The sequence below is a fragment of the Mirounga angustirostris genome, unplaced genomic scaffold, assembly GCF_029215605.1.
Source record: "Mirounga angustirostris isolate CCGP_5_RB_7025 unplaced genomic scaffold, mMirAng1.0.hap1 SCAF_12, whole genome shotgun sequence".
NCBI classification, from domain to species: domain Eukaryota; kingdom Metazoa; phylum Chordata; class Mammalia; order Carnivora; family Phocidae; genus Mirounga; species Mirounga angustirostris.
The window spans coordinates 12,953,454-12,978,281 of NW_026991720.1; the positions used below are offsets into that span (position 1 = coordinate 12,953,454).

The window sequence follows — 24,828 nt, forward strand, 5'->3', positions numbered from 1 at the left end:
AAAAAATAAGAGCTGGAAGGAAATTATGTCAAAACGTTATTGGTGATTACCTTCTTTGGGTGGTAGATTGCAGTACATCCCCTCTTCCTTCTTGTGTGTGTGTGAATGTGTGAGTGTGTGTGCAACTTATTTTCTCCAATGAAAAAAAATTTTTTTTAAGGTAAGAATCCTTTGGTTCTTCTAATTGAAGTTTTAGTGTGGCTAGGATGGCGTATCAAATTTTTCCCTCTAAAATGGCAAAAAGCCATTGTGTATTTTAGTTTCAGAATATTCTTCAGTATCAGAGGAACTGCGTTATTCTAGAAGAAAATGCGTATGCCAGAATATGGAATATTCAACGAGATAAATCCACACTTGGCCTTCAAAATAGCTAAGGATAGATTTTATTTTTGCTTAGTCCTAATTTTAGTGTAGATGAAGCTCAATCCTTCAACATTTAAAAGTTATATTAAAAGGCAGACCTCTAGGGGCCAGAAACCAGATTCTCAAGCTTGGATAGCTAGAGTACTTTCTGAAGGCCATTTTGTTTTTATGACCATTTGGCTCAGAATTAATGAGAACTACTTTGCATAGACATCATTTCATATTCCAAAGCAGTACCTTTTGGGGATTCTTCCATTCACCTTGTAGATATAGATTATCAAAGTTGATTTTTTTTTTGCTCCCAACACATGCGTGTTCTAGTCTATGAACCTCAGAGATAATTATCTTTTCAGGCCTACAATTTTAGAACATTTATCAGGTTATTAAAACCACTAATTATGGTGGTAAACACCCAAGGAATTTGGAGACTCTTGGAAAGATTAAGAAAACCAACTTCAGAGATTCCTTTGGAGGGAAGGGGTACACAGAAGAGGAAAAGCTTTGTGTCCCCACTGAACCCTGATATTTTGACATCTCTTGGAATTGTTTCTTTTTTCTTCTCAGAGAGGATCCTTCTTGTGACTGAGATCCCGAGAAGGCCAGTGATGACTACATATAAAATCTGAGGCTGGTCGTGATATCCCCAAGTGTTTTAAACCACTAAAATGCTTTGTGATCTCTGAGTTCACAGCACCGGAATTACACCACCTTCGGGGGAGAACCGTGTAGTCTGGGACAGATGGTGAAGACCTTTGCTGGCTCGGGATCCTCAGTGCCAGATATGCTAAGCCCATTCAAAATATCTTTGAATGCCTGTCCATCTCAGCAGTTTATCCTCAGGACTGAAGGGAGCTAAAGGAACCTCCATTTTACTTGGTAGGTTCAACCAACCCCTAAGAAGTTGGGCAATGGGGAGATGAAGCATGAAAGCCTGAGGAAGATCCTATTATCATGATAATTGTCAATATGGTGAGTTCTCTGGGGGAAAATCAGGGAAGGGGAATGGACGTGCTGGGGGTACTGTCAACTGCCCGTGGAGACAGGCCTTCCCATCCCCCCCCACACACACCTGCTACCCCCTCACCTGCACGGGGACGTGCTGCAGAAATCTGCCACCACCACTCTTTCCCACAGCTCTGTCCTCACAGTTCGCCCCACAGTCAAACCTTCTGCTCAGGTCTCATTAGCCAGTGGGACTTCACAGAGGCCATTTAAAATTGCAAAGGTGTAATAAGAAATCCATAGATAGGACCTACTCTATGTGAAGCACTGTTTTAAACATGCGGCAAATGTTAACGCATTTTATCCTCACAACAACTGTACAAGGTAGGTATTGCTATTACCCTCATTTGTCGAGGGAAAGATCGAGGCACACAGAGGCTGAGTATCTTGCCAGAGGTTATGCCATTGGCAGGTGGTACCAAATTCGAACGCAAGCGGTCTGACTCCAGTAAGTTACACTATCATGAACTAAGTCCTTGCCATCTAGCTCACAAAGAACACAAAAGAAGGGACATCGGGGTGATGGGCTTCTCATCCCCATTCTTTGGATCTGCTTGGTCTCACAGTCCAGGCTTCCTATGGAAGAGGGAGGAGCAAAAGCCTCCCCCTCGGGCCCCTGCGAGCCTGCTCTCCTAGGGTGCCTGAAAACCACGTGGACTCACGCACACCTGCCCGGACACAGCTGCTCTGGTGTTAATGCTGCCTGACAGCTGCTCATGGGGAGAAACAAAACCTCATCACGTGGCCTTGTTCCCCTGGTGCTTCCCCTAAGAACCAGGGTTAAACCCAGCAGAAAGGATCTTTCTTGGGACGTTAGTTTAAAACGATACCTGTTCCGGTGTGGCTTGAAACCTCAGACCACTGATTTTTCTCATTGTCCTTTGGAATCCTCCTGTGATCTCTATCCTAGATAAAAGAGATTAACAGAAGTGTTGAAAACAACTTCCACATCACGTAGCTAGGTAAGTGAAATGTTCCAGACCCGGGCATCCAAACTGCCTGGAGATCATGTTAAAATGCAAATTCTGATTCAGTGGATCTGGGGTTAAATGGAAGATTCTGCATTTCTAGCAAGATCCCAGGGGACGGTGATGGGAGCGGCAAGGTTCTAGAGCATTTCTCTCACTCCTAGAAAAGGAAGTCCTCCGCAAAGGGAGAGAGTATTTTCAATCCCAGATTGTTCTCCTCTCCTGAGTTAAAAATATCTCAAGGGATGATTTTATCGCACAGAGCTGTATGCCTATGTAGAAGAGTTGTATTGACTATGCGGTGGCTGAATACAATACGCGGTGGCTGAATACAATACATGCCGAGTTTGTATCTAAGCAATCAGTGTGTCCATTGTCCACTGGCTTTTGGTGTGGTGACCGATTGGGATACGTGTGCGAATCGAACGCTGCACAAATCTCAGTTCAGAAAGCCTTCCTAAGGGGGTAGGACGTGGAGCCTGCTTAAGAATGAGAAGTCAGGGACCCCTGGGTGGCTCAGTTGGTTGGGCGTCTGCCTTCGGCTCGGGTCATGATCCCGGGGTCCTGGGATCGAGTCCCGCCTCAGGCTCCTTGCTCAGTGGGGAGCCTGCTTCTCCCTCTGCCTGCCTCTCTCCCTGCTTGCGCTCCGTCTCTCTCTCTGACAAATAGAATCTTAAAAAAAAGAATGAGAAGTCAAACGGCAGGGGTGTGGGGTGGCTGATAGGCACTGGGCTAACGGTTCGGGGCCAGGCATCTCCTACCGTCCCCTCTTTCACTTTCTGAAGTGGTGTTGAGAGTGCCCAGTCACGTACATGCAAGCACACCAGCTGAAAAGGCCACGTGACACAACTTGTATGTAGACAGAGTTGAATCCAGATCTGCTCAAAGACTCGAGCACCTGTGCTCCCTCCCCTAGACCCCCCCACCCCCAGCACCTTGTGAAGGGGGCATGGAGCCGGTTGAAGAGCTGGGATGGGAAGGAGACCATGGACAAAGAGCTTCAGCAAGTGACCTGCAAAGGGTAGGGTTGGGGCTTGTCTGTAGAGGGTCAAGGGGATAAGGAAGAAATCTAGAATACCCGGAGAGGAGCTGTTAACACGGAGAGGAACCATGTTTTGTGTGATCTAACTTACCACAGAACTTAGTGTGTGAACAATAAAGGGTTGACTCTGCAGCTCTGGGTTGCCCAAGCCCCACAATTCCAAAGAAGGTGTGGCCTTTGCCTGGCTTCTGGGAGATCACCTCTAAGTCCTTGGAATATCCTGCTTGATGAGCGTGCCTTGGCTCACCTTGTTTTACCTTGGGCCATGCTAGATAGTTTACACTGTGATTTACAGCGGAGGCCTTGTCCATGGGGTGTCAGTTTGACCTTAGGATGGGCTGGAAGCTGAGAGCTAAGGTCCGCTGTATGAGCACTCAAGGCCTACACAACAGACTTCCCCCAAATCCCCGGACACGAGGCTTGGGTGAGCTTCCCTGGGCCAGGCGATACTCTTTTTGTCACACAGCAGTGCTGGGAGAATTAAGTGCCGTCCGTATAAATCCACTGGGAGAGTGGATCGTGGACTGGAAGCTAGTGTCCTGTGTCTCCCAAACTCTGCCCTATGCACCTTTTCCCTTTGCTGATTTTAATCTGTGTCCTTTCAGTGTTGTAGACCGTCATCCTGAGTGTAGCAGGTTTTCTGAGTTCTGTTAGACCTTCTAGCAGATCACTGAATCTGAGGGTGGACTTGAGGACCCCGATAACACTTAGAGAAGAACTCGACACCAGTACTGAGGGCCAACTTGGGTGGGTGGATTGGGGAAGCCTTTAGTTTGGTTCAGATCAGTTTTTACTGAGCACTTCCTACCCACCAGGCCATACTAGTCATTGGGATAGGAAGATGAGTCAAGTCAGAATCCCTGCTCTTCAAGAAAACCCAGTTCCTGAGGAGATCCCAAGGAAAACACCAATTTCATTCAGAAGCCCTAAGTGAGAGAGAGACACACAGCATGGTGCCATGGGGTTCCGGGGGTGGGCACCCAGCAGGATGGACATTCAGGAAAGGAAGGCTTCCTGGAGGACAGCATCCCTCGTGGACCACCCTGGAGATTTGGGGGACTTGGTCACAGTTCAAGGAGCTGCCTTTCTCCAATTATGTAACAGTTGCTCATCCTGGGGGTACTTTTGTTCCTGGAAGCACAGGTGCTGGGGTGCGAGGGAGTAGGTGTGTTTCCCACAAACCGAGGGGACTGCATAATTCATCAGACACCGAAATCAAAGTTGGGCTTCATTGGAAAAAGGAGACCCAGACTGTTTGTGTCTCTGTGGCTCCCCCTGAGGCTGTCTGTGGGGCATCCGCGCATTACGCCTCACGTAGCTGCTGACACCTCCACGCACCCCTCAGGTCGGAATTCTGCAGCACAGATTCATAGCACCTGAGGGGAGCATCATTCCAAGCCCCCTCATCCCCACCCGGGCTGGACCAGAAGCTCATGAAGTCCCCCTGATTCACAAGGGTTGAAAAGCCTTGCTCATTTCTTAACATTAGTGGGGTTTCCATTCTCTCTCTCTTCCAAGGGACATGACTACCAAGGAGTGGAGGGGGCCCTTAGGATTCCCGCCTCCCATTTCTTCACGTGTTTCTTTATTTATAACCCTTCCCCCACCCATTCTGTAAGGCACTTACCTTTGACCTGTACTTACTTTTGAAACGCTTTACTGCTTACCTCCAAGATGATGATGACAATCCTTGTTCTCTCCTTTTCAAGTCCCTCTGCCTATATTAGTGTTCCTTTTCAGATGAAATCTATGCAGGTCTTCGTGTACAATGTCCAGCCCGATGCACATTTTTTGACGGAGGCTGTCGGCCACGGCGCTAATGACGGTCATGACGATTAGACACATACCCTCGTGGCCACTATCCAGACGCACCACAAAGATGCAGCAACATACCTCTCATTCAGGGATCCCTCCTCTCCCCCGGGGATCCCACCTCTAATGGACATTTCCCCCCTCTTGTCTGCCCAGCCTTATATGCCTCCTCCTGGGTTTGGAGAATTGTCTGATCTTGGTGGAAGGTGGAGCTTACCACCGGAGAGAGAAATAAAAGGCTCTAGGCCTGTTTTCCGGACCCCCTGGGATGGTGCACTCACCTGGGATTCTGATCTGAAGGAGGGAGCCGGGAATTCATCGCGGTGAAGCTGGTGGCAGAGACAGCCCCATAGGGTCTCCGGGAGTCCAACAGCAGCATCGGCGGGGGTCCAAGTTAGCCTGGGCTGTGATTCTGGCTGGCTGGCTGCTTCCTCCTGCCTGTGCTATGGGCTTCCAGCTACCCATGCTTTTCAGTAAACTACTTTTCCACTTGCACCAGATGGAGCCAGTTTCTTTTGCTTAAAACTAGTGTCGACTGACACATAATGCCCTTTAACACACACGTGCCTCCCACTGTCTTCTTTCTGAGCTGTCCTACCCCGGGGGGAGTCAGCAACTTTTAAAAGGCACATGGGTGGATGGGAACTGTGATTCTAAGTGAGGGACAGAGATGATGAAGACAGAAGAGAGAAATTTCTCTCCTCACTGATAGCTGGAAAAGAGGCTTCGGGGCTAGAATGGAACCAGTAATTCCAGCATCTTATAAAGCACTTTTCAAAAAGTTACTAAAGCCAACAATAGGAGAAAAAGAACAAGAGTTTCTTTCTTGTTCTCTTCTGAATTGCTCTCCGATTCCCGCTCTCACCCAACTCTGAAAGCACGTACTTGCTTACACATACTTGAAATGTTTATGATCTATTTCCTCCAGGATTAGTCTTCAATCTGTTATCTATATAAGAGCTGTTCTTTTTTCTATACAAAACCTGAGGGGAAAATGTGGCTCTCTACCAAACACTGCAGCATCTCCCCCTCCCCCACAAGCAGACACAATTACTTAAAACACACAACATGATCTTCTTTATTTAATTGTTTAATCAGTTTACATTCCACAACTGACAGATTATTTATTTTTATTTTTTCCATGAACAAGTCATTTAATTAATTACCAGACACTTTTTTTTTCTTCAATCGATGGAAAGACAATATTTCTGCCAATTTGAAAAAGAAAATTGCAAGATGCAGTCAGTGTCAGTGAAGTCCCCAAATGCTCTCTGCTTCCTCAGTCCTTGCAAAAATCACAGGAACCTGGCAATTTCCCTTTTCATCCCCCCTCCCACTTCCCTGTTAAATTCACCTTTCCGAATAGCACAACAGTTTCAAGATCTGGTTTGGATCACCTTTCCTGTAATTAATTAATTATGAGAAGGAACAGACAGTACAATAGATCTGATAAGATGTAGCATACTTGTTAAGATTAAACAACACATTTATTCACATCGTATCAGAACGAATTAACATAATATTTAATCTTATTTTAGCACCAATAACCGCAGGAATTGCTACCTCCCAGGGCGGAGGTGGTGTTGGAATCCTGCAGTACACACCACTCCTTGTCTAACCAATCAGAAAGCACTATGCAAATGAAAGGTAAATTCATAGAAATTTATATTGACCAAGCAATAATCTGGTGGACCATAAACACTCCCCAGGTGTTTGAGAGTTTCGTCAGCTACGGCCCCTGTCTAATGACCACATATATAAAACATACTCACCAAATCGGCTCATTTTCTTTCACTTGGTAACATACATACGGCTCAGAATGTTCTATTTTAAATGAGTTAAATCTTGTCATACTGGCTCTTTGAAATGCTTTGAGAATGCCCAGGGGTTGCCTGCTTGCATTTTATTCTGTTCTCTGTGCTAAGATCTTGCAACTTGTCTTCTTCCCCATCCACCCCAGCCCCAAAGAGAAGAGGTTTCTTCACATCTAAGGAAGGTCCCTAGTTAGCGAGGACAGATAGGCAATGGTGGGCTGAGTTCCCAGTGCAAGGGACAGAATCTGTCACCACCACCTCCTAGAAAACCCAGCCTTGCCCGTGGTCACTGCTCTCTCCAGTACATCCCCTTTCAGCACTTGACTTTAAGATACAAATGTAAGGAAATTAAGGGGTTGAAAAAAACAGCTCCCAATATTGGTGAGATGTTATTAGCAGGTGACTGGGACTAGATGACAAAATGATGTGATCATTATTCTTGACCACGAGGAGGCCTGTCTGGCCCCCCTCTCCATTGTAAGATAAAGGACGTGGGCATAAGGGATAAGTTGATGCTCCCGTAGATGAAGAAAGTGACCTGCTCTGGCCTCTAGAACTTTGATGAGTCATTGGCACCATGCCCAGGGGTAGTGCTGACACCCTGTGGGGCAGATGTGACATGTATTTGACAAGCAATGGTCCTCCCCTCCGACTAGGCAGGTGAGGTGGAATTTCAGGGGCCAGGATGGCAGCCTGGCCACCCCTGCTGTGCTCCCTACTCTTGGCCAAAGCCAACCTCTGGCCTCTGTCAGCTGGGAGATCCGAGTGACTTACAGGGGAGGGGGTCCTATTCGGTCTCTTAACAAAGAGTCTAAACCTTTGCTGCCCTCTCTGGCAGCCAATTGCCACGTGTGGTTGTTGAGCACTGGAGATGTGGCTGGTCCAAACTGCAGTGTTTTCTAAGAATAAAATCCACACTGGATCTCAAAGGCTTCATGAAAAGACAACAGATGTAAAATATTTCAGTAATGTTTTATATTGATTCCATGTTAAAATAATGACTTTTGATATGTTGGGTTGAAATAGGTGTTAAAATGAATTTCACCTGTTTATCTGGACTTTTAAGGGGGGGGTACTAGGATATTCAAAATTGCATATGTGGCTTACATTCTATCTCCGTTGGACGGCACTGGTCTAAATCGCCTTCCTGAAGCCGGTCCCAGGATGATGATCACTGTGGCCTGTCGGAAGGGAGGAAGGTTTGGACAGAAGGCGCCATGGATGGGAGGGTTAGGTGAAGCTTGGTGTGAACCCCTCGCCCCCCACAAGGGCCCTTCATCTTCTCAGTCCTAGGGGAGGCAGCTCCTTGTGCTATCGGATTACCCATTCCCTTACTTCAGAGTGCCTGGCCTTTCAGGGATCCGTCTCGCTGCTTTGCGGAGGATGCTCTGGTGACTCTGCCTTTTCCCCTTCCGAAAGGTTTATCTTTCCTCCACTGGCAACTCACAGCTGCTGCCCACTGCCCTTACCCCACCCCCCAGCCCCCAGTGCTTTCTTCGTTCTGACGTGGCGGCATCCCCCAGCCGGCCTACCCGCTTCTGACCTCGCAAACCAGGTTTGTACAGTGAGTCACAGATGACAAGCAATTCACAGGCGCCCTCTCCTCTGATACTCTTCTCCTACCCCAGCTGGCAAAACTCTGTTGGTAAGGACAGTAAAATGAGAATGGCAAAGTGGGTGGGAAAAGGCATCTGAGAACAAAAAGGTAGATCAAAGGCTTTGGACTGGAGCACAAACTGGCTGTTAGCGCAAGGTTACTTTCTGAGGAGTGAGAGGGGCAAGAGGAGCAGGGAGTAAAACCCTCCAAACGGGCCTTCAGGCGGCAAGCGAGCACCCGCGGGGGCTCGAAGCCTCTAAGAATAGCAGCAGAATGGCCAAGGAGACGTGGTGCCCCCGGGAGCCCCCCTGCTCCCCGTGTGGCCGAGAAGATGCAGAGACAGTGAGGTAACGAGACTCGCCCGAGGCCCCAAGTGAGCCAGAGACGAAGCTACGAGTGCGAACCCAGGATCAGGTCTTTGTGTTGACCTTCGCGATGACCTTCACCCTTCAGACTTTGATGACTCACTTTTACTTTCTGGAACATATATTTTTACTTCAAAGGCAAAAAAGCTTTAGAACACAGGGTCCCAAGCAGACACTAGTGACTGTCAGAGAAACAACCAGAAAAACAAACAAACAAACAAAAAACAAAGAAAAACACAAAACCACAACAAACTCCTGTGCCAACGACTTCCCTCCCTTCAAATCCTGCCCAGGTTCAGGATTTTAGGGCAGTCTACATAAGTCCTCCAAAAACTGAGGGCTCCATCAATGCATTTGCTTAGTCTCAATTCCCTCCCCCTTATTTTCAGTTCCCGCTTTTATCTATACATTTTTACAGAGAGTCTTGGATCTAAAACAGTCACACCACGGGTGGAAGTGGGAAAGGAGTCTGAGAATGAGTTAGTGAGAGCTGCTTATGTGAAAAGCATCATCACGTCCACAACAACACAGACACACCGATACATTCAGCCTCGAAAGGCTCTCCAGGCGACCAGGGAAGGAAGGGAAAGGTTGGGCCAGAGGGAGTCGGGGGAGACGGGGGAGAGGGACACAGAGAGTTCCCCCAAGAAGCAACACCCAGTCCTTGGAAATGAAGAACAGGGCGGCGGTTGCCGAGGTCGGCATCTGTCAAAGTGAGGCCAGGTGTGAGCTGCTGCTGTGTGCACGCCCCATGCTTACACCCCGTTTTCTGCTTCTCAGTAGTGAACGAACACCCCCTATAGTTGGGTAGTCCCCCCATTCCTGGCCGGGCTCTCTCCCTACCAGTGAGCAAGGACTTGGACTTCCCTTAGAGAAGGTCTCACCGTCACACTGAACCCGGATCCCCTGCAAAGCACAAAGTGTGCAGACCCTTTTGGAAGCACATTCTTGTCTAGAACCTAGGATTCGGTTTTTCCCCAATAGGATCACACCCAGAACATCACCTAGTGAATGCACCATCCAAAGGACTTCCTATGAGAACCCATATGCTTTTGATGAAGCCATCTGCTTCACCAACTGACAAGAGAAAGAAGATTCCAGTTCTTTGAAACTTGTTCCCATCTTAAACTTAAAAGACCATTAAAATGTTTCAGAGCCTGATCTGTTCCCACCAGTAGGGCATGTACAGCTACAAATCAGTGTTTACAGGAAAGAAAAAAAAAAAAAGGCACTGGCCCCTGCTTAATAGTTAACTGTTTCAGCTCGTATATGCTATTTGTTTCATATGGTTTACTCATTCCATGACCTCTGGGATTAATCAAGAAGGATTAAGAGTGCCCTTTGCAAAATTGGCTTTGGACCAAAGGAAGGAAGCCTGAGAATGGGTAAATTAAGGAGTCAACCTCTGTGAGGGACCCAAATGAGAGACTAGAATCCCATGTGCTGAAGCTGGATAGGGTCGGTCCTGTTTGGTGGCCAAGGTGACCGCTCACTCTCAATTGTCCTTTCAGCAGTGAGGTCCAGACACCACACGGAAGAATTCCACGCAGGCGGGGGCTCTGCTGCTGCCGAATCATTTGAACGGTGCATAATTCATGTGACACGTCTTGTTTGCAAATCACTTTGCAATGTCTTTGTCACCCTAACATGCCACGAGGTAAAGTGTCCTCATTCTGTGGATGAGGAAGTTCAAGTATGGAGAAGACCTAGTGCCCCGAGTCACAAATCATTTTAGTGCAGAGCTGAAATGAACTTTACAGTAACTGTGTTACAGAGCATAGCTTAATTAGTGAGTTACTCTGGCTTCCATGCTCTTACACCTACAATTAGATTGAGATAGCTCTCAAAAAAAAAAAAGGAGAAAAGGAAAAAAAATTCCCAAAGTAGGAATCTCTTCATTCTGTTCTGCCCATCCCTAAGCTCTGGCATTGACCTTTTTCAAAGTCTCTTTGCAGTCTCCTTCTGCTAGGAACACAGGGTCAAGTCCACGCAGACCAGTGTGGTTCTGCGGTCTGGGACTACACCCCTAGCCCCGACTGCCAGCCCAAGACAACCAGAAGTTGCTGGAAGTTGCTGGAGCTGTGACCATCAGGATGCCCCTGAGTGATGGAATTATAAACAATCCTCTAGTCTTTTTGTTGTTGTTGTTCTCTATTTTTCTAATTTTCTACAGTTTCCTATTACTCAGAAAAGGTAACCCAATAGCCAATAATAGTGTAGTCTAAGAACTAACAATAATGCTTAAGAAACATTTTGCACCAGGGAGGCAGCCGTGGGAAGAGTGCAAACACAGCCCACCAAGCTGACTGCTTTGAGAGACACCAGAATCTCCTGTGTCTATCAGCTCCGGTGGGCTTAAAAGCCTGTCCCCTTACTCTGCCGGATACCAGCTAGAAGACAGCACAGGAGCCCACCTGGCCGGGAGGCACCAGTGATTTCTAAATATGGTGAAATCACCTCTCCCTAGACTCAGAGGGCTGGATTTGTCCACTGGGATGGTTGGCCCCTGGAGCAAGGAGGAACATTTTCCGAAAAGGCAGCTTCCCTTTAGCTGCGAGAATCACCCAAGCAACCCTCACAAACCACACCAAAGATGACCAGAGTGTATTTCTTTCCACTTCTTTCCCTCAGACGCTTGAAAACCAGTTAATTAACGCTCCCAGAGTAAGCCAGGTGAAGACAGAGTCAATGCCTCTGGGTGCTTGATTTCATTACGCTGAGTCTGACTCCGGTGGGCAGCTTTAGGGACCTAAGCAGCACATCCCCCATTAAATCAGAACAACTACGTGTGGTTCATTTCAGACCTCTTCTCATGACGGTGGAGGACTATTACAAGGGAGGGCCCATACTCAAAGAGTTCCAGGAGATCATCTTCCCTTATCAAAGGAAAGGCAAGCACTATTAGGTGGAACCACTCACCCCCAATGAGAGAAGATACCAGAATGGGCTCAGGGTGCTGCATATGGACACATGATCAAGGAAGGCTTTGTCATGATTTGGTGGAGATGTTGAGTCTTCCTGACTTTGTGATCCCTGAAGCTGAGAGGATGTCGTTATTGAAAGGCTGAGGCTTTCAGGAGGACTGAAGCTGTAATAGGCACATTTAGATTTTTTTTTTTTAATATTTCCATGCCAGGAAGCTACCGACCTCCTTTTGAAGCCTGCAGCCACAACAGACGAGGAAGGTGGCTGCTTGGAGTGTGAGAATGAGCCCCTCTGGAGACAAATGCCTGAACTCTTTCAATCAACTATTTCAAGTTGATGCAGAAGGAAAGTGGAAGTGAGTGGAGGGAGAGGAAAAGGAAACATGGAGAAACCAAAGCTCCCAAAACGGGGAGAGAAAAAAATAGGACCTCTTTCCAGGCAGACGTTCCACTTCCCTGAATCCCCAATCTCATAGGGTAAGGGAGGAAATGAAAGCTGAAATGGGCCCATGCTTAAGGCTGATTCACATGGAGCTCAAAACACATCCATGGTCAGAGAACTTGCACGCACACCTGTTAAGAAATTTGAACTTGACCTGGGGTCAGGGCTGGGGCTTTAATGAGGCTGCTAACCCTAAATTCAATCCAAAGGTTGGGTTCTACCATGAGGTGAAGTTGGCAGAGGCTCCTTCGTCCTTCTCCCTCCCCCTCCCTTTCTCCTTCCTCAGCCAGGCCACTGCCTCGATGATACCACAGGGCGGCAGGTCTTACCCTGGACCCCTAGGTCGGAGGGATCGAGGCCACCCAGGCAAGGACTTGCCATCTGTACAGGGCTTCCATCCTGACCCGTGGCTTAGGCTTTTTATTGGCCCCAAGCAGGTTCAGACCTCAGAGTGTATCTGTTCCTATCTGGCTCAACGTTCCCGCTCTCCTGATGGTTGAGGTAAGCCCAGGTGGTTGACTTCTTTCTCAGGAATCTCTTAACATTTCAGGAAGGTTTTGAAGGGACACAATTAAGGGTCGATCCTAAAGATGAGTAGCTGGAAAGAGTGGCTGATCCATTTATGGCAAGCATGGGATAAAAAAAAGAAGGTATAAATAGTCACAGGTCGGTGAAGCAGTATGTTCAAACATGGCTGCTTAAGAGAAGTTTAAATGGTATCAAGTTGCCCCCTTTCGAAATGCTTTCCCCATCTTCCTGCTGGGAAACAGCTGGAGTTTGGGTCTGGTCACAGACAAGCCCTCTGTTCCCCAAACAGACGCTCATGGACACCTGCCCCTCCCTGCTTGGCGGAGCCCACTCAAGACACTTGGAAGGAAGACACAAGGCCTCTCAATCTGGGATGCTTCTCACTTTTCCTCAAGCCCCAGTATGCCTCGAAGGGGGAAATCTTAACTCTTCAAGAAAAAATTTTTTTTTAAATTCCATATACAATAGAAAAATTGGGTTTTTCTGAAAATGGTTTCTCTTCTCAAAGAATAAATCCTTTATTTTAAAAATCCTTAGAAGCCCAGTTGGAAGGTAATAGCATTTCCTGCTCCATACCTCATCCCACATCTCTCGGCACACCCATACAAGGGGCAAGCGCATGTGAGACCTTCTGCAGAAGCCGCCCAGTGTCGTGGGGAGGAAGCCTTGAGTAGTACATCCACACCCGCGTCCGGGTTATATTGATACAAACACACCGAAGATGCACCGGAGGGTTACACATATACAGACACCCCACATTCAGGCCATTCATGCCCATGGGATGTTCCATCTGGATGTGAATTACACACACACACACACACACAGTCAGAGAGAGCAGATGAGGAGACAGGCAGGACTGGTAGCCTGGTGGACAGAAGAGGGAGAGGTGGTTAGTAGGTGAGGAAAGGTGGGAAAGGTAGGAAGATAGATCAGAAGACAGGTAGATGACACAGGTGCGTGGATGGGAAGGAAGGCTGGTGAGCTGTCGTTGGCAAAGTGCCCCGAGCACTCTTCGTTATGAAGCAACTGAATTCTCAGCTGCATGGTTTGACCCAGGACTGTGCAGCTCGGGGATTCACTCTTTGCCTCCCCAGGGCTGCGCAGCCCCCGCAGGGTCCCCAAGGTGACTGTCAGCGGCTCCTGCCCACTCTTCCCAGCAGATGCTCGTCCCTACAGCTCCCACGACTCTGGCTGACTTCGTGGTTAGCCCACACCTGCAGGGCCAATCGGCTCAAATGAGCCTGAGACACTGGGCTGGACTTCTGCCACCTCTGTCTGGGGGCCAGCCACTATGACGGCTATTAGGGGATGCATGGCCTTGAATATCAAGAGGAAAAGGAAAAAGATGGAAAGAGTCCAGAGTTCTCCATTAATTTACACAATATCGTACAAACTCAAGCCCATGGGACGTGGAGGTGCTCTCTCTGCATGTGACCCATTTTCTTTCATCTGTACAGAGGTCGCCCCTAGGAGAGGGGTAGATGTCCAGTGACAAAGGACAGCTTCCACGATGGGGAGTGAAGGTCTGGTTTGGTTTGGTACGTACTTGTACAACAGCAACAGAGGAAACGTTCCTTCTCCCTCCTGAACCGTGCTCCCCTTCTTCTCTCATGGCTTTGGCACCCAGCTTTGCCTTGAACTCCCAGATTTAGAGGACTAAATCCTGTGGCATCCCAGAACTGTGACGTGAAGGACCACGGGGCCCTCTGAGGCCCAGTGGGTTTGTTCTTGGTTCTGCCCTCTGGGAATTTCAGCTGCACATTACAAATAATAGAAAAATGCAACACAAACGCTAAAAGCCCACGCTCAGAGAACATCCACCACACGCACACACGCCAGGGATCCAAAGCTACGGAACAGGCGCCCACACTGGCTTGCCCGTTCGTTATTCTCCCTCGGTCTCGGGCCTCCGCCCCGGGCCGCAAAAACACCACAAATGATGGAGACAAGTCAGGATGCAGTCTTTCCATTTTAAAAGGTGAAAAGGAAAAAAAGGAAACCACCAGGCGTCGTCTTGCACGCACACGCACACACACGCACGCACGTGCACACATCACAGCGTTACTCCAAGGCTCCAGTCTGCCCGAGCAGGACGGCAGGTGTGGTCAGGGGCAGGGCGGCCTCTTGTTTAACTGGGTATAAGGCAGCTGGAAGGTAAGACTGGGTTTTCTGAGCATCCACTGAAGTGTCCCTTTATTGACGTGGATCTTGCCTCTCAGCACGTTGTTCTCTCCCCCTTCCCACCTCTAAAGCTTGGTCCAAAAGTTCGGCAACGAAGAGAAAACTTCCTCTCGGTCTGTTTCCTCTCCCACTTCTCATGTGTCGCTGGTGGGCCAGGAAGGGAACCAGAACAGGAAGATCAGGAGACGTGGTTCTGCAAATGATCTCAAAGATCTGGTTACATTCTATGAACTACGTACGGGCTTTGTTTCTCTGCGATATGATCGGTGTTGGGGTGGTGTCCTCACTGCGGGCCCAAGGGCGGCACCACCTTCTCTACATCCGTGCCGCTTCAGACACCACTGGCGACATGTCCCTTCCCGGCCCACCACCCCATCCTCGTGAGGGACGGGAATCAGGACGCTACCACGGGGGGGTGATGTTCGTTCTGTCTTCAAGAAACCATGGAGCCAAAAGTTAAGAAGGGATGGAAGAGCCACATGATGGGGACGCTTTCCCCATCCTGGTGATGAGGCAACACAAAGTCCGACGAGATGCGGGTGCCTGAGCCAACTCACCTCTACCTTGGCAGTGGCATCATCTTGAGTTAGTTTGTTTTATATATGTATATTATATATATATTTATATATATATATGTATGGGTTTTTTAGCACACTGTCCCATTCTCGGGTCTGGATTTAGGGCAGTTGGTCCTCGGGACAGGTTGGACAGAAGGGGCCAAGGTACAGAAGAATCCCGAGATCAGTGTGAGGCCCAGGCCCCCCCACGCACAGAACATGGACCATCCGTAGCCGTGGCTGATGTCATCGGGAAGTCCATACAGGTAGCGTGGGTAGCGTGACAGCTCGAAGTTGATTCCAGCCACACAGGTGCACAGTGAAATGATGCAGAAGGTTCCTGGAGGGCGAGGGAGGGAACACGGGGTGAGGGAGAGGGAGAGGGGGGAGGAGAGGGAGGGAGAGAGAGAGAGAGAGAGAGAGAGAGAAGTGAGGTTGATGGCCTTTTCAATTCTCTTGAGTAGGAAAGATGAGAAGACCCAGGTACGAGGCACCTGCAAACAAGATCAATATCTGGAAATATTCACAGGGAGGAGACTAGCGTGAAGAGATCATGGCTTCCTTGCTTTCCAATAATTGCCTGGTCTTGGAAAAACTTGGCAAGTCTCTCCTGTGGGAAAATACTAAATGAGTACCACAGTAGAGTTTCATGTACGGTGTGTAGTGGGGCAGAAGAAAAGGATTCAATTCATTTTTCTAAAGCACTGAAAATTCACTGTCTTTTTTGGGAGACACAAAAAACACCTCCCCCCTCCCGTTTGCTACTTTTTTTTTTTTTTAAGATTTTTTTAAATTTATTTATTTGACAGAGAGATAGCACAAGTAGGCAGAGCGGCAGGCAGAGGGAAAGGGAGAAGCAGGCTCTCTGCTGAGCAGGGAGCCCGATGCGGGGCTCGATCCCAGGACCCTGGGATCATGACCTGAGCCGAAGGCAGCCGCTAAACCGACTGAGCCACCAGGCGCCTCTGTTTGCTACTTTTTTTAAAGAGAAAACGATCTCTATTCTTTCCTACATAAAATGTTCTTATACAACACTGGATTTTCCTTCTCCTGCAAGACAACATTCCCCAAGGCATTCTCCATGGAACACTGACCCTAGGAGATACTCCTTTACAAAGCGGTAGCAGAGTCCACATCTCTGGGAAACTCTGTACGCAACTTCTCGCCCGTGAAGATTTATCACCCACAGTAGCATGAGCTCATGCATCTAACCTAGCCGTATGAGTATTTCACAAACTTACTGAACGAGGGGACCTCCTCTTTAAAAAAAAAAAAAAAAAAAAGACTCCTAGGAACCTTCAATGAGAAGGCTGCTTTAAGACATAGAATGTTATAAAAATGAGAATTATAAACCCATTTTTAACCATTAGAGGTATGTGGTATCCCCAAAATGAGTTCAAGAGCTTTTCTCAATATTGGCTGTGTCTCACGGTCCTTCTGTCAGCCCTGATAGGGGAGGAAGGACCTGTGAAGTCTGAGAAGGCTGGGTTGGGTTGGAGGAAGGAAGAATTTTAGGGGGTGGGAACAAGAATCCAGGGCATTATAATTATATTTATTATAAGACCACCTGCTCCCTGATGGTCAAGTTTCTTTAAGATCCAACCTCGTCTCTTCCGGGCCTCAGGCCCATGAGCGTGCAATAACTTCAATGTCCACAGTGCAGGGAGCGGTACCTAACGTTTATTAAGCATTGTGTGCGAGGAACTGTGTTAAGTGCTTAACATGTATTGAAACTGTCATTCTCTAAATAAATCCATGCAGTAGGTTATATGCTTAGCCCTATTTTGTCCCTATCCCTATTTGATTGAAGAAATTGAGGCCCAGAGAGGTTAAGCCATCTGTCTAAAATCACACAGCTAGTAACTGGTAGACCCAGGCTATGAACTCGGGCAGGCTAGTTCCAGAGCGTGCAGTCTTATCCTCTGTGCTAAGTCATGCAAGGTGGGTCCCTCCTGTTATGTACCTGGGCTCAAGATGAATTCTCTATCACTCTGTCTGGGGTAGGGTAGTCCGGAGGCTTGGACGGCTTGTTAAAGCAGAGGGCTGGGCCCTACCCCCACAGTTTCTGGTTGGTAGGCCTGTGGTGAGGGAGAGGCCCTGAGACTTTGGATTTTTAACAAGGTCTTGGGTGATGCTGATGGTGCTGGTCCAGTGACTACACTTTGGGACCACTAAGTCGGGAAAAGGTTTTAGTAGAGAAAGATGAAAATTAATAGTCCGAAGTTCAGAGGACAGAGGGAAAAAATTACAAATGAGCAATACAAGTGAAAAACACTCAATTTTGCCAACAGCAAAAGACTTGAAAAATAAAACTGCAGTAACAGAACATAATCAAATCAGCTGAGTTTTGGTTTTTGTTTTGCTTTGTTTTTTAATGATTATTTCCAAAACTAGTGAGGGAACAGTAAAATGGACCAACCCATGGCCTCCAGGGGAAGGAAGTGTAAGCTGGTGTTTCCTTACAGGAAAGTGATCCTCAAAATATTCACACCTTTGACCTAGTGATTTCATTTTGGATTAAGAAAGGAATTACACCTGCGAACAAAGATGTTACTATAAAGCTGTGCACGTGGTGAAGGGTGCTTCTAGCACATGGCCGTTGGAGGGGGAGCCAGAGCAAGCCCCAGGTACCCAGTGAACACTGCTCTTTGAGCTGAGAGGTCCAAGCTTTCCGCGGAGTGACTGAAGGTGTTGAGATCCTCTGGTAGCTCTGATCTGCACTCCCAAAGACCACTAAGGAGCCTGCTGCAAGGGCCAGGAGGAAGGGAGGTGGGGGCTGGCGTGGAGGGAGCAGGGTGCAGTGAATAACTGTTCAGTGAACATTCCTTATGGAGGCGACCGAAAGCCATGCACTTAAGCATGCACAAACACATATGGCACCATCATTGCCTGCCTGAACAGGGGTCCCAAAGTTCGGGGAGTTACGAAGCAGCCCTGCCCCTCTTGCTGTACCCTGGGATTCAGACGGAATTCTATGGTGTCCACAGCGGATTAGGTCCTACCTTGGTCCTGCGGAGTCAGCATCTCCCAGGGCAGAGGTTGGGGGAATCTTTTGGTTTTTACAAGTCCCTCAGCTGATTTCTGTCGATCAAGCTGGTGAGAGCCTTGGGTTAGGGCAGAGGGCCTTTGTGTAAGAGAGCCAGGTGAAGGAAGGAGCAGAGGTGGTGCAGAAGGAAGGGGCAGCCTGTGGGGCGTGGCCAGAGAGAAAGTGACAGGCTGCGAGTGCAAATAATCCACATCCCAACAAACCAGAGCCGGCCCGCTGTGCCTCAAGTACGCTTCTTCCACTGCCTGGTTCGGGAACCTGAGTGTGCAGATATCATTTCTAAAATTTAGACATAGGACAGGAAGTGTGTGAGTGTGTGCGTGCATGTGTGCGTGCATGCATGTGTGCGTGCGTGCTGAGGTCAAATCGGAGCTGCCCTTGGAAGGCACTCGGAACCATGGATCTGGAGCCTGATAGAAAGTTCTGAGCTAGAGGGGCGCCTGGGTGGCTAAGCATCCAACTCTTCGTTAAGCATCTGACTCTTGGTTTCGGCTCAGGTCATGATCTCAGGGTCATGGGATCCAGCCCTGCGTCGGGCTCTGCACGCAGCTCGGAGTCTGCTTGAGATTCTCCTTCCCTCTCCCTCTACCAGTCCCCCTGCTTGTGCTCTCTATCTAAAATAAATGAATAAAATCTTTAAAAAAAAGTTCTGAGCTAGAGATGTGGACTGAATCATCTTATACATTGAAGCTGTGTGTGTGAGGAGGTCACCCAAGGACTTTATATAAATTGTTACCTACATAGGATGCTTTAAAAAATGGAGACATTTCTTCCCATCCAAAGGTGCTCTATCCTCCTGATTAAATCAAGTGATTTGTTCTGGGGGAGAAGGTTGACCTCCAGAACTTTTGATCTTCCCAAGTTGCCCGTAGCTGCAAAAGCTCTCTATCTACTGCTTTAACGGTGTGTTCTGCGAGTAGAGGGAACAGGACAGAAAAGATGTGCTTGATAAATTGAGAGTAAAGAGATGAGGTCCATGCGGACCTAATTACCAATTGGAAATGGCCCAGCTTATTGACAGAATACATCTTGTGTTATGTTAATGGAGTTAATTGGGGGATCTTCCTGCCTTACCTTCCTGACAGTTGTTCTGTGACTTTGGAACCTTTTTAAAATTTCTGTTTGTTAGCTCTTGTCAATATTCCCCTCCATGGGCGAACACTTCTAGGGCTCTCACCAAAGCCGGCCCTCTGAGCCAGTCATCTAAGCTACTTGTTGGGAAGTTCTGTGTGACTAAGGGGCCAGGGCTGGAGCACGTGCTGTTAAGCTTCCACATGACGCTGCTGTTGTCCGTTACGATCGAGGATTGATCATTTTACGTACTTCTGTGCTTCTAGAGTCAAACTTGAAAATGTGTATTAAGAAATAGAAATGAAAATACACAGGGGCGCCTGGGAGGCTCAGTCGGTTAAGCGGCCGGCTCTTGATTTCGGCTCAGGTCATGATCTCAGGGTTCTGGGATCGAGCCCTGTGTTGGGCTCCACGCTCAGCACAGAGTCTGCTTAGGATTCTCCCTCTCCCTCTCTCTGCCCCTCCCCCCTGCTTGTGCGCTCTCTCTCTCAAATAAATAAATCTTAAAAAAGAAAAGACATGGATATATGCATGTATATGGTGGATCCTCGATAAATGGACTGAATGGATAACGTGTTGCCATGTTCGTCAGCAGCATCCTCTGACAACCCACTTCAAGGAGGACTTTGACCAGAGTCCCGGAGAGTGAAGAATGTGATGCGGGACAAAGGTGGGCGAGGAGCCTGACTGACCCAGTTTTCTCAGGTGAGGAACTCAATTCTCAGACCTGTAAACCGGTGACTAACTGGGGGGTGTGGGGTGCAGAACGCCCCCACCCCTTGCTGCCTCCACAGCTCTCTGGGGTTCTCCGGCAGAACTACCACAGATGCTGAAAAGCCTCTGTGGAAACCCTGCCTCAGCTGAAGGACGGTGGCCTCCTCTTCATTCACCCAAGAACAGTGTGAGGTCCTCCGCTCCCCTCCCCAGCAGCAGACTGGAGCCTGTGGGGCTAGGTCTTCAGGGTCTGTCATATTATTCTCCATGAGCACTTACTGAGACTTTTAAGTGAGGATCCAAGGAATAATGCATAGTCACATCCTCTTAATAATTCCCCCCATGGCTTGGGGTTTGGGCCTAATTCCAATCAGACTCTAAGGCTAACTATAGTCAGAGTATAGCAGTTATGTGAGAAGAACTCCGCCCCAAGCTCTTCCTTCCAGAGCCAGGCTCTGCTGTGTGCTCTGGACCTGGCTGTGAGAAGTGGCAGGTGTGATGCAGGGTTCTGAAAGGATGAACAGGATTCCCCCCAGGTAGTACACAGAAGGGGGTCCTCCCTGGTCTGGAGAGCGTCCCTCCTTCACCCTCAGCACCCCCCTGTCCTAGGTCTCTACGAAGAGATGAGAAGGCATGCCCATGTACCACCGTCCCTGTGCCTCTTGGTTCCAAAAGGCTCACCGCTCTAGCCTAGTCCAGCGTCTGTCCTTTACTACGTGAGCTGCTGTAACAAGCCCCTGCTAGCTTACCTTCTGTTCTTGCCCCCGTAGAGTAGCCAGTGATATTTTAAAAATTTAATCAGATCAGAATTCTCTCCCCTGCTTACAACCCTCCAATAAGCTTCCTATCACACTCAGAACGAAACCCACACTCCTTACCCGAGTGGACCCTGCCTCCCTATCTGGCCTCATTTCTCACCTTGACTCCTCAAATGTCATCCTCCCAGAGAGATCCTCTCTGGCCTCCTCCTAAAATAGTGCCTCCCCCAGTGGTTTTCCAGCTGTTGTCTCAGGAGCTGTCCCTGGGAGATGGAGAAGAGGCTCCAGCCCTCTCTCCTCTCTTTGGCCAGAATAGCCCTGCTTTGATCTGTGTCCGTGTGAAATTCCATTTGAAGAAAGGAGTCCAGAGATTTCAACATTTTTGAAGAGCACCAGGCTTGTCCATTCGCAAGGGGGCCTCACGGAGGCCATTACAGGGACTAAGCATTGGAGAGCAAAGTCTGATGGACTGTTCCCATAATTGCAAGTCTATGCCTTTGGCAGAAAAAGCTAATCAGTCTCAGCCCTCACTGCCGCTGGTCCTGGAAGGGGCCTTAGACTCCCACTCAGCCCTGCCCCTCCAGGCAGCCCCAAGCAGCCAGCCAGTTGGAAGGAGAAGTGAAATCTAATTGCCCCTCTCTGTGCCAGGACCCTCACTCGCATGGACTCAGAGCTCAGGAAGTCCAGCCAGAAGAGACGCAGACGACAGGCTGTGCTGGGAGATCCTCCAGCTCCAAGAGAACAGCAGCCTCCAGACCCCTCTAGTGTCCCTGCTTGCGAACCCCACCTGGGAGTGGGAAGGATGGCCAACAGGCGGAAGGAACTAGGCAAACATAATGCTTCCTTCTGGTTCTTCAAACACGCCACCTGCTTCCTCTGATGACGCTCCCACCTGAAGCTCTTCAGGACTCGCGACCTTGCAAACCCACAGCCCCGGCCTGGTCCCACCGGTCTGTGTCCCGTGGGCCGCGGCTGAGGAGGACAGGGCCTGCGGGGCTCCCAGGCTGCTGCCCGCCCCGTCGCCGGCCCCCTCGCTCCAGGCACAGCTGAGGCTCGAGGGGGGGTGGGAGAGGAACCAGTTTGCATGCCGGCCTGCCAGCTCCCAGCTCCTGTTCCAACACCAAACACAGTTTTCCCCATCCACCTCCTCCACATCGCTGCCATCTCTAATTAGCACTTCCCGGGTTGCCAGATATTAGATTCCAGTCCCCCCCCTCCAGGCCCCCACCCCCGAGTTTCAGTTTCTCAGCTGTTTGATGACTTCCCCCTGCTTGGTATCTCCTCCCTCAGTTTCCCAGCTGCCCCTTGATCCCGGCTTCGTGCCATCTCTCTGTCCCGCCCCGTCTCCTGCAGGGGCTTCTCATCCTCCTTTCGTCTTGGCAGACTTGAGGTTCCCAAGCTCTCGTCCCACGTAACACACTCCTTCGGGCAACTTCACCCTCTTCTCTGACTGGAGATGCCACCACTACGTGATGGAGTCACAGGACCGTGTGGTATTATGTGATATCCTATGCTCTATAATTATGTGTCCCCAACCCCCAGCGACACAGAATGGTCAAGGTATATCCTTGGCTACACACAGGTTTCCAGCACTTTCCCCACAAACCCCAATTCCCTTAAGCTCCTGACTTCTTTATTCTTTCAAAATCTTGCCTCCCTAGTAGGGTGATCATCCATCCTCGTTTGCCTGGGGGTTGGTGGTGGGGGTGGGGCTGTGGCCCTGGAATGTGGGATTTTCATCCTAAAACTGGAAAGTCCTGGGCTACGTGGGACAGATCAGTCACCCTTGCAGGTTCCCTCACTCCGGCGCCCTTCGGTGGTACTGCCACAGGGACCGATAAATCCTTGCTCATAAATTAAATTAACCATCATGCCCTCACCCAGCGAGGAGGGACACGCAGACGCCTGGAATGTGTTGCTTATATTGAGACATGCCACGCTGGGGTTACACGGTTTGGGGGCAGCTAACTCCTCTACCACCCTGAGTTGTCACCAAGGAACACTTAATCAGCAGCCCAATAATGGTCCCACCCCAGGACCACCTTAAAGCTCAATAATCTTAGAGCCAATATTCAGAGTCCTGGTGTTAACCCCTGCTCAGCTCACTCCTGAGCACGATTGCAGGTGTGTGAGGTGTGGGCAGGGCCTCCCGTGGGGCTGCTGCTATATGAGCACACAGAGGATCGGGGTGGGGGGGGTATGTGTCTCCACCCCCTTCAGGGATTGTCCGAGAAGCCATGTGAGTAATGCCCCAGCAATGGACCCTGTGTACAAACAGCAGCAACACTGAAGTCTCAGGTTAGGCAGCAGAAATGCTTTTCCTAATTCAAGAAGCCATCAGCCAGGAAACCGAGACCTTCGAGAAGGTTCTCACAGGAATGCAGGGCAGTTACATATTGTGTGCACAGGCACTTTCCCAAATATCCATTCCTTATGTGACCAAGTGGCGCCCAAAACTTCACTGGAGTATCATTCCTGCAGCTTTCTAGGGCAGGAAATCCATCTGCGTGACACTTTCTGCTCCTGGGAAGGAGGAATGACGTCTGTGTATCCCTAGCCCTCGCTCGTCCATTCCCTTGTTGCTTCGTGGCCAAAGGGCCTCTGTTCTGCCCAGAGCCCACCAGCGTGCTGCAGATCGGTGGCTGCAGACGTGCCTGTGTGGGCATGCACGTCAGGGGTCAGGGACGTCTAAGCGGCAGCCCCAGTCCTCCCTCACACACTCCCCTGCGAGCCCCGCTCTGGTCTTTAACACCATAAAGAAGCAAATTGGCAAACAGAAAAAGGGTCCCTCCTCCTCCAACAGCAGCATCTGCATCCCGGGAAGCTGATGTATACTAAGCCCTTCCTTTGCGGAGATTAAATGTCTCGGCAGCATTTAGCTCTCAAGAGCACTTTATAGCTTTGCTCAGACCTGCATGGAATATAAATTACTGTTGAATTATACACCATTGCATCCAACAGCCAACAGGGAGCCCACGTGGGGTTTCACATCCAAGGTGCCTTAGGGTTCGTTGGGATGACGCATGGAGCAGTGACAGGCTCCAAGAACACCCTGCAAGGCATGGCGCCCTGAGTTTGGACAAAATCATCCGTCATTCTGCAAACTCTGCAAACGCTCTAAGCAGAGACACGGCAGGAGCGCCGCACCCCCTTAAGCCCCCACCCCCGCCGCCAGGCAAGCAGGGTGCGTCTCCGTGCTACCAGACTGCTATGTCTAGGCATGCTGATACCCCCCTAATGCAACGTCCCCAACTCAAGCACTGAAAGGGACTGGCCCGTGCATACAGCTTGGTATCGGTTCTCAAGACAATGCTTCCAGATTCCCAACCTAGAACCCGGAGCCTTATGCCTTTGTTTTCATACCCCGTATGGTGGCCACCAAATCCGGAAGCACTGATGTCAGGGACACAATTGTGTCCTCGAGAAATTCCTATGGTGCAGCCCTAACCCCTGTGCTTCAGAATGTGACCGTAGAGAAGACAGGGCTGTCACAGAGCTAATAAAGTTAAAACGAGGCTGTTGGGGGGGGGGGGTCCCTAATCCAAACTGACTGGTGTCCTTACAAGAGGAGGAGATGAGGACACACAAAGAGACACCAGGCAGCTGCATGCACAGAGGGAAGGCCAAGGGAAGAGGCAGCAGCA

General features: G+C 49.3%; 1 protein-coding gene and 1 long non-coding RNA gene across 2 annotated transcripts in view; one reads left to right on the forward strand and one right to left on the reverse strand.

Annotated features, from left to right (window-relative positions):
- The first annotated feature begins 2,237 nt into the window (after positions 1-2,237).
- On the forward strand, positions 2,238-22,057 carry LOC123835236 (uncharacterized). Its single transcript, XR_006788686.2, has 3 exons — positions 2,238-2,327; positions 20,308-20,417; positions 21,833-22,057. It is a non-coding gene; the product is annotated as an uncharacterized LOC123835236 (long non-coding RNA).
- TMEM178B (transmembrane protein 178B) overlaps positions 6,242-24,828 on the reverse strand; it is a 341,694-nt gene continuing 323,107 nt past the window's right edge. The window contains exon 4 of the mRNA XM_045864163.3: positions 6,242-15,935. Within this exon, the coding sequence (XP_045720119.1) occupies positions 15,685-15,935 (251 nt within the window). The 3' untranslated portion in view covers positions 6,242-15,684. The remainder of the gene's footprint in view (positions 15,936-24,828) is intronic.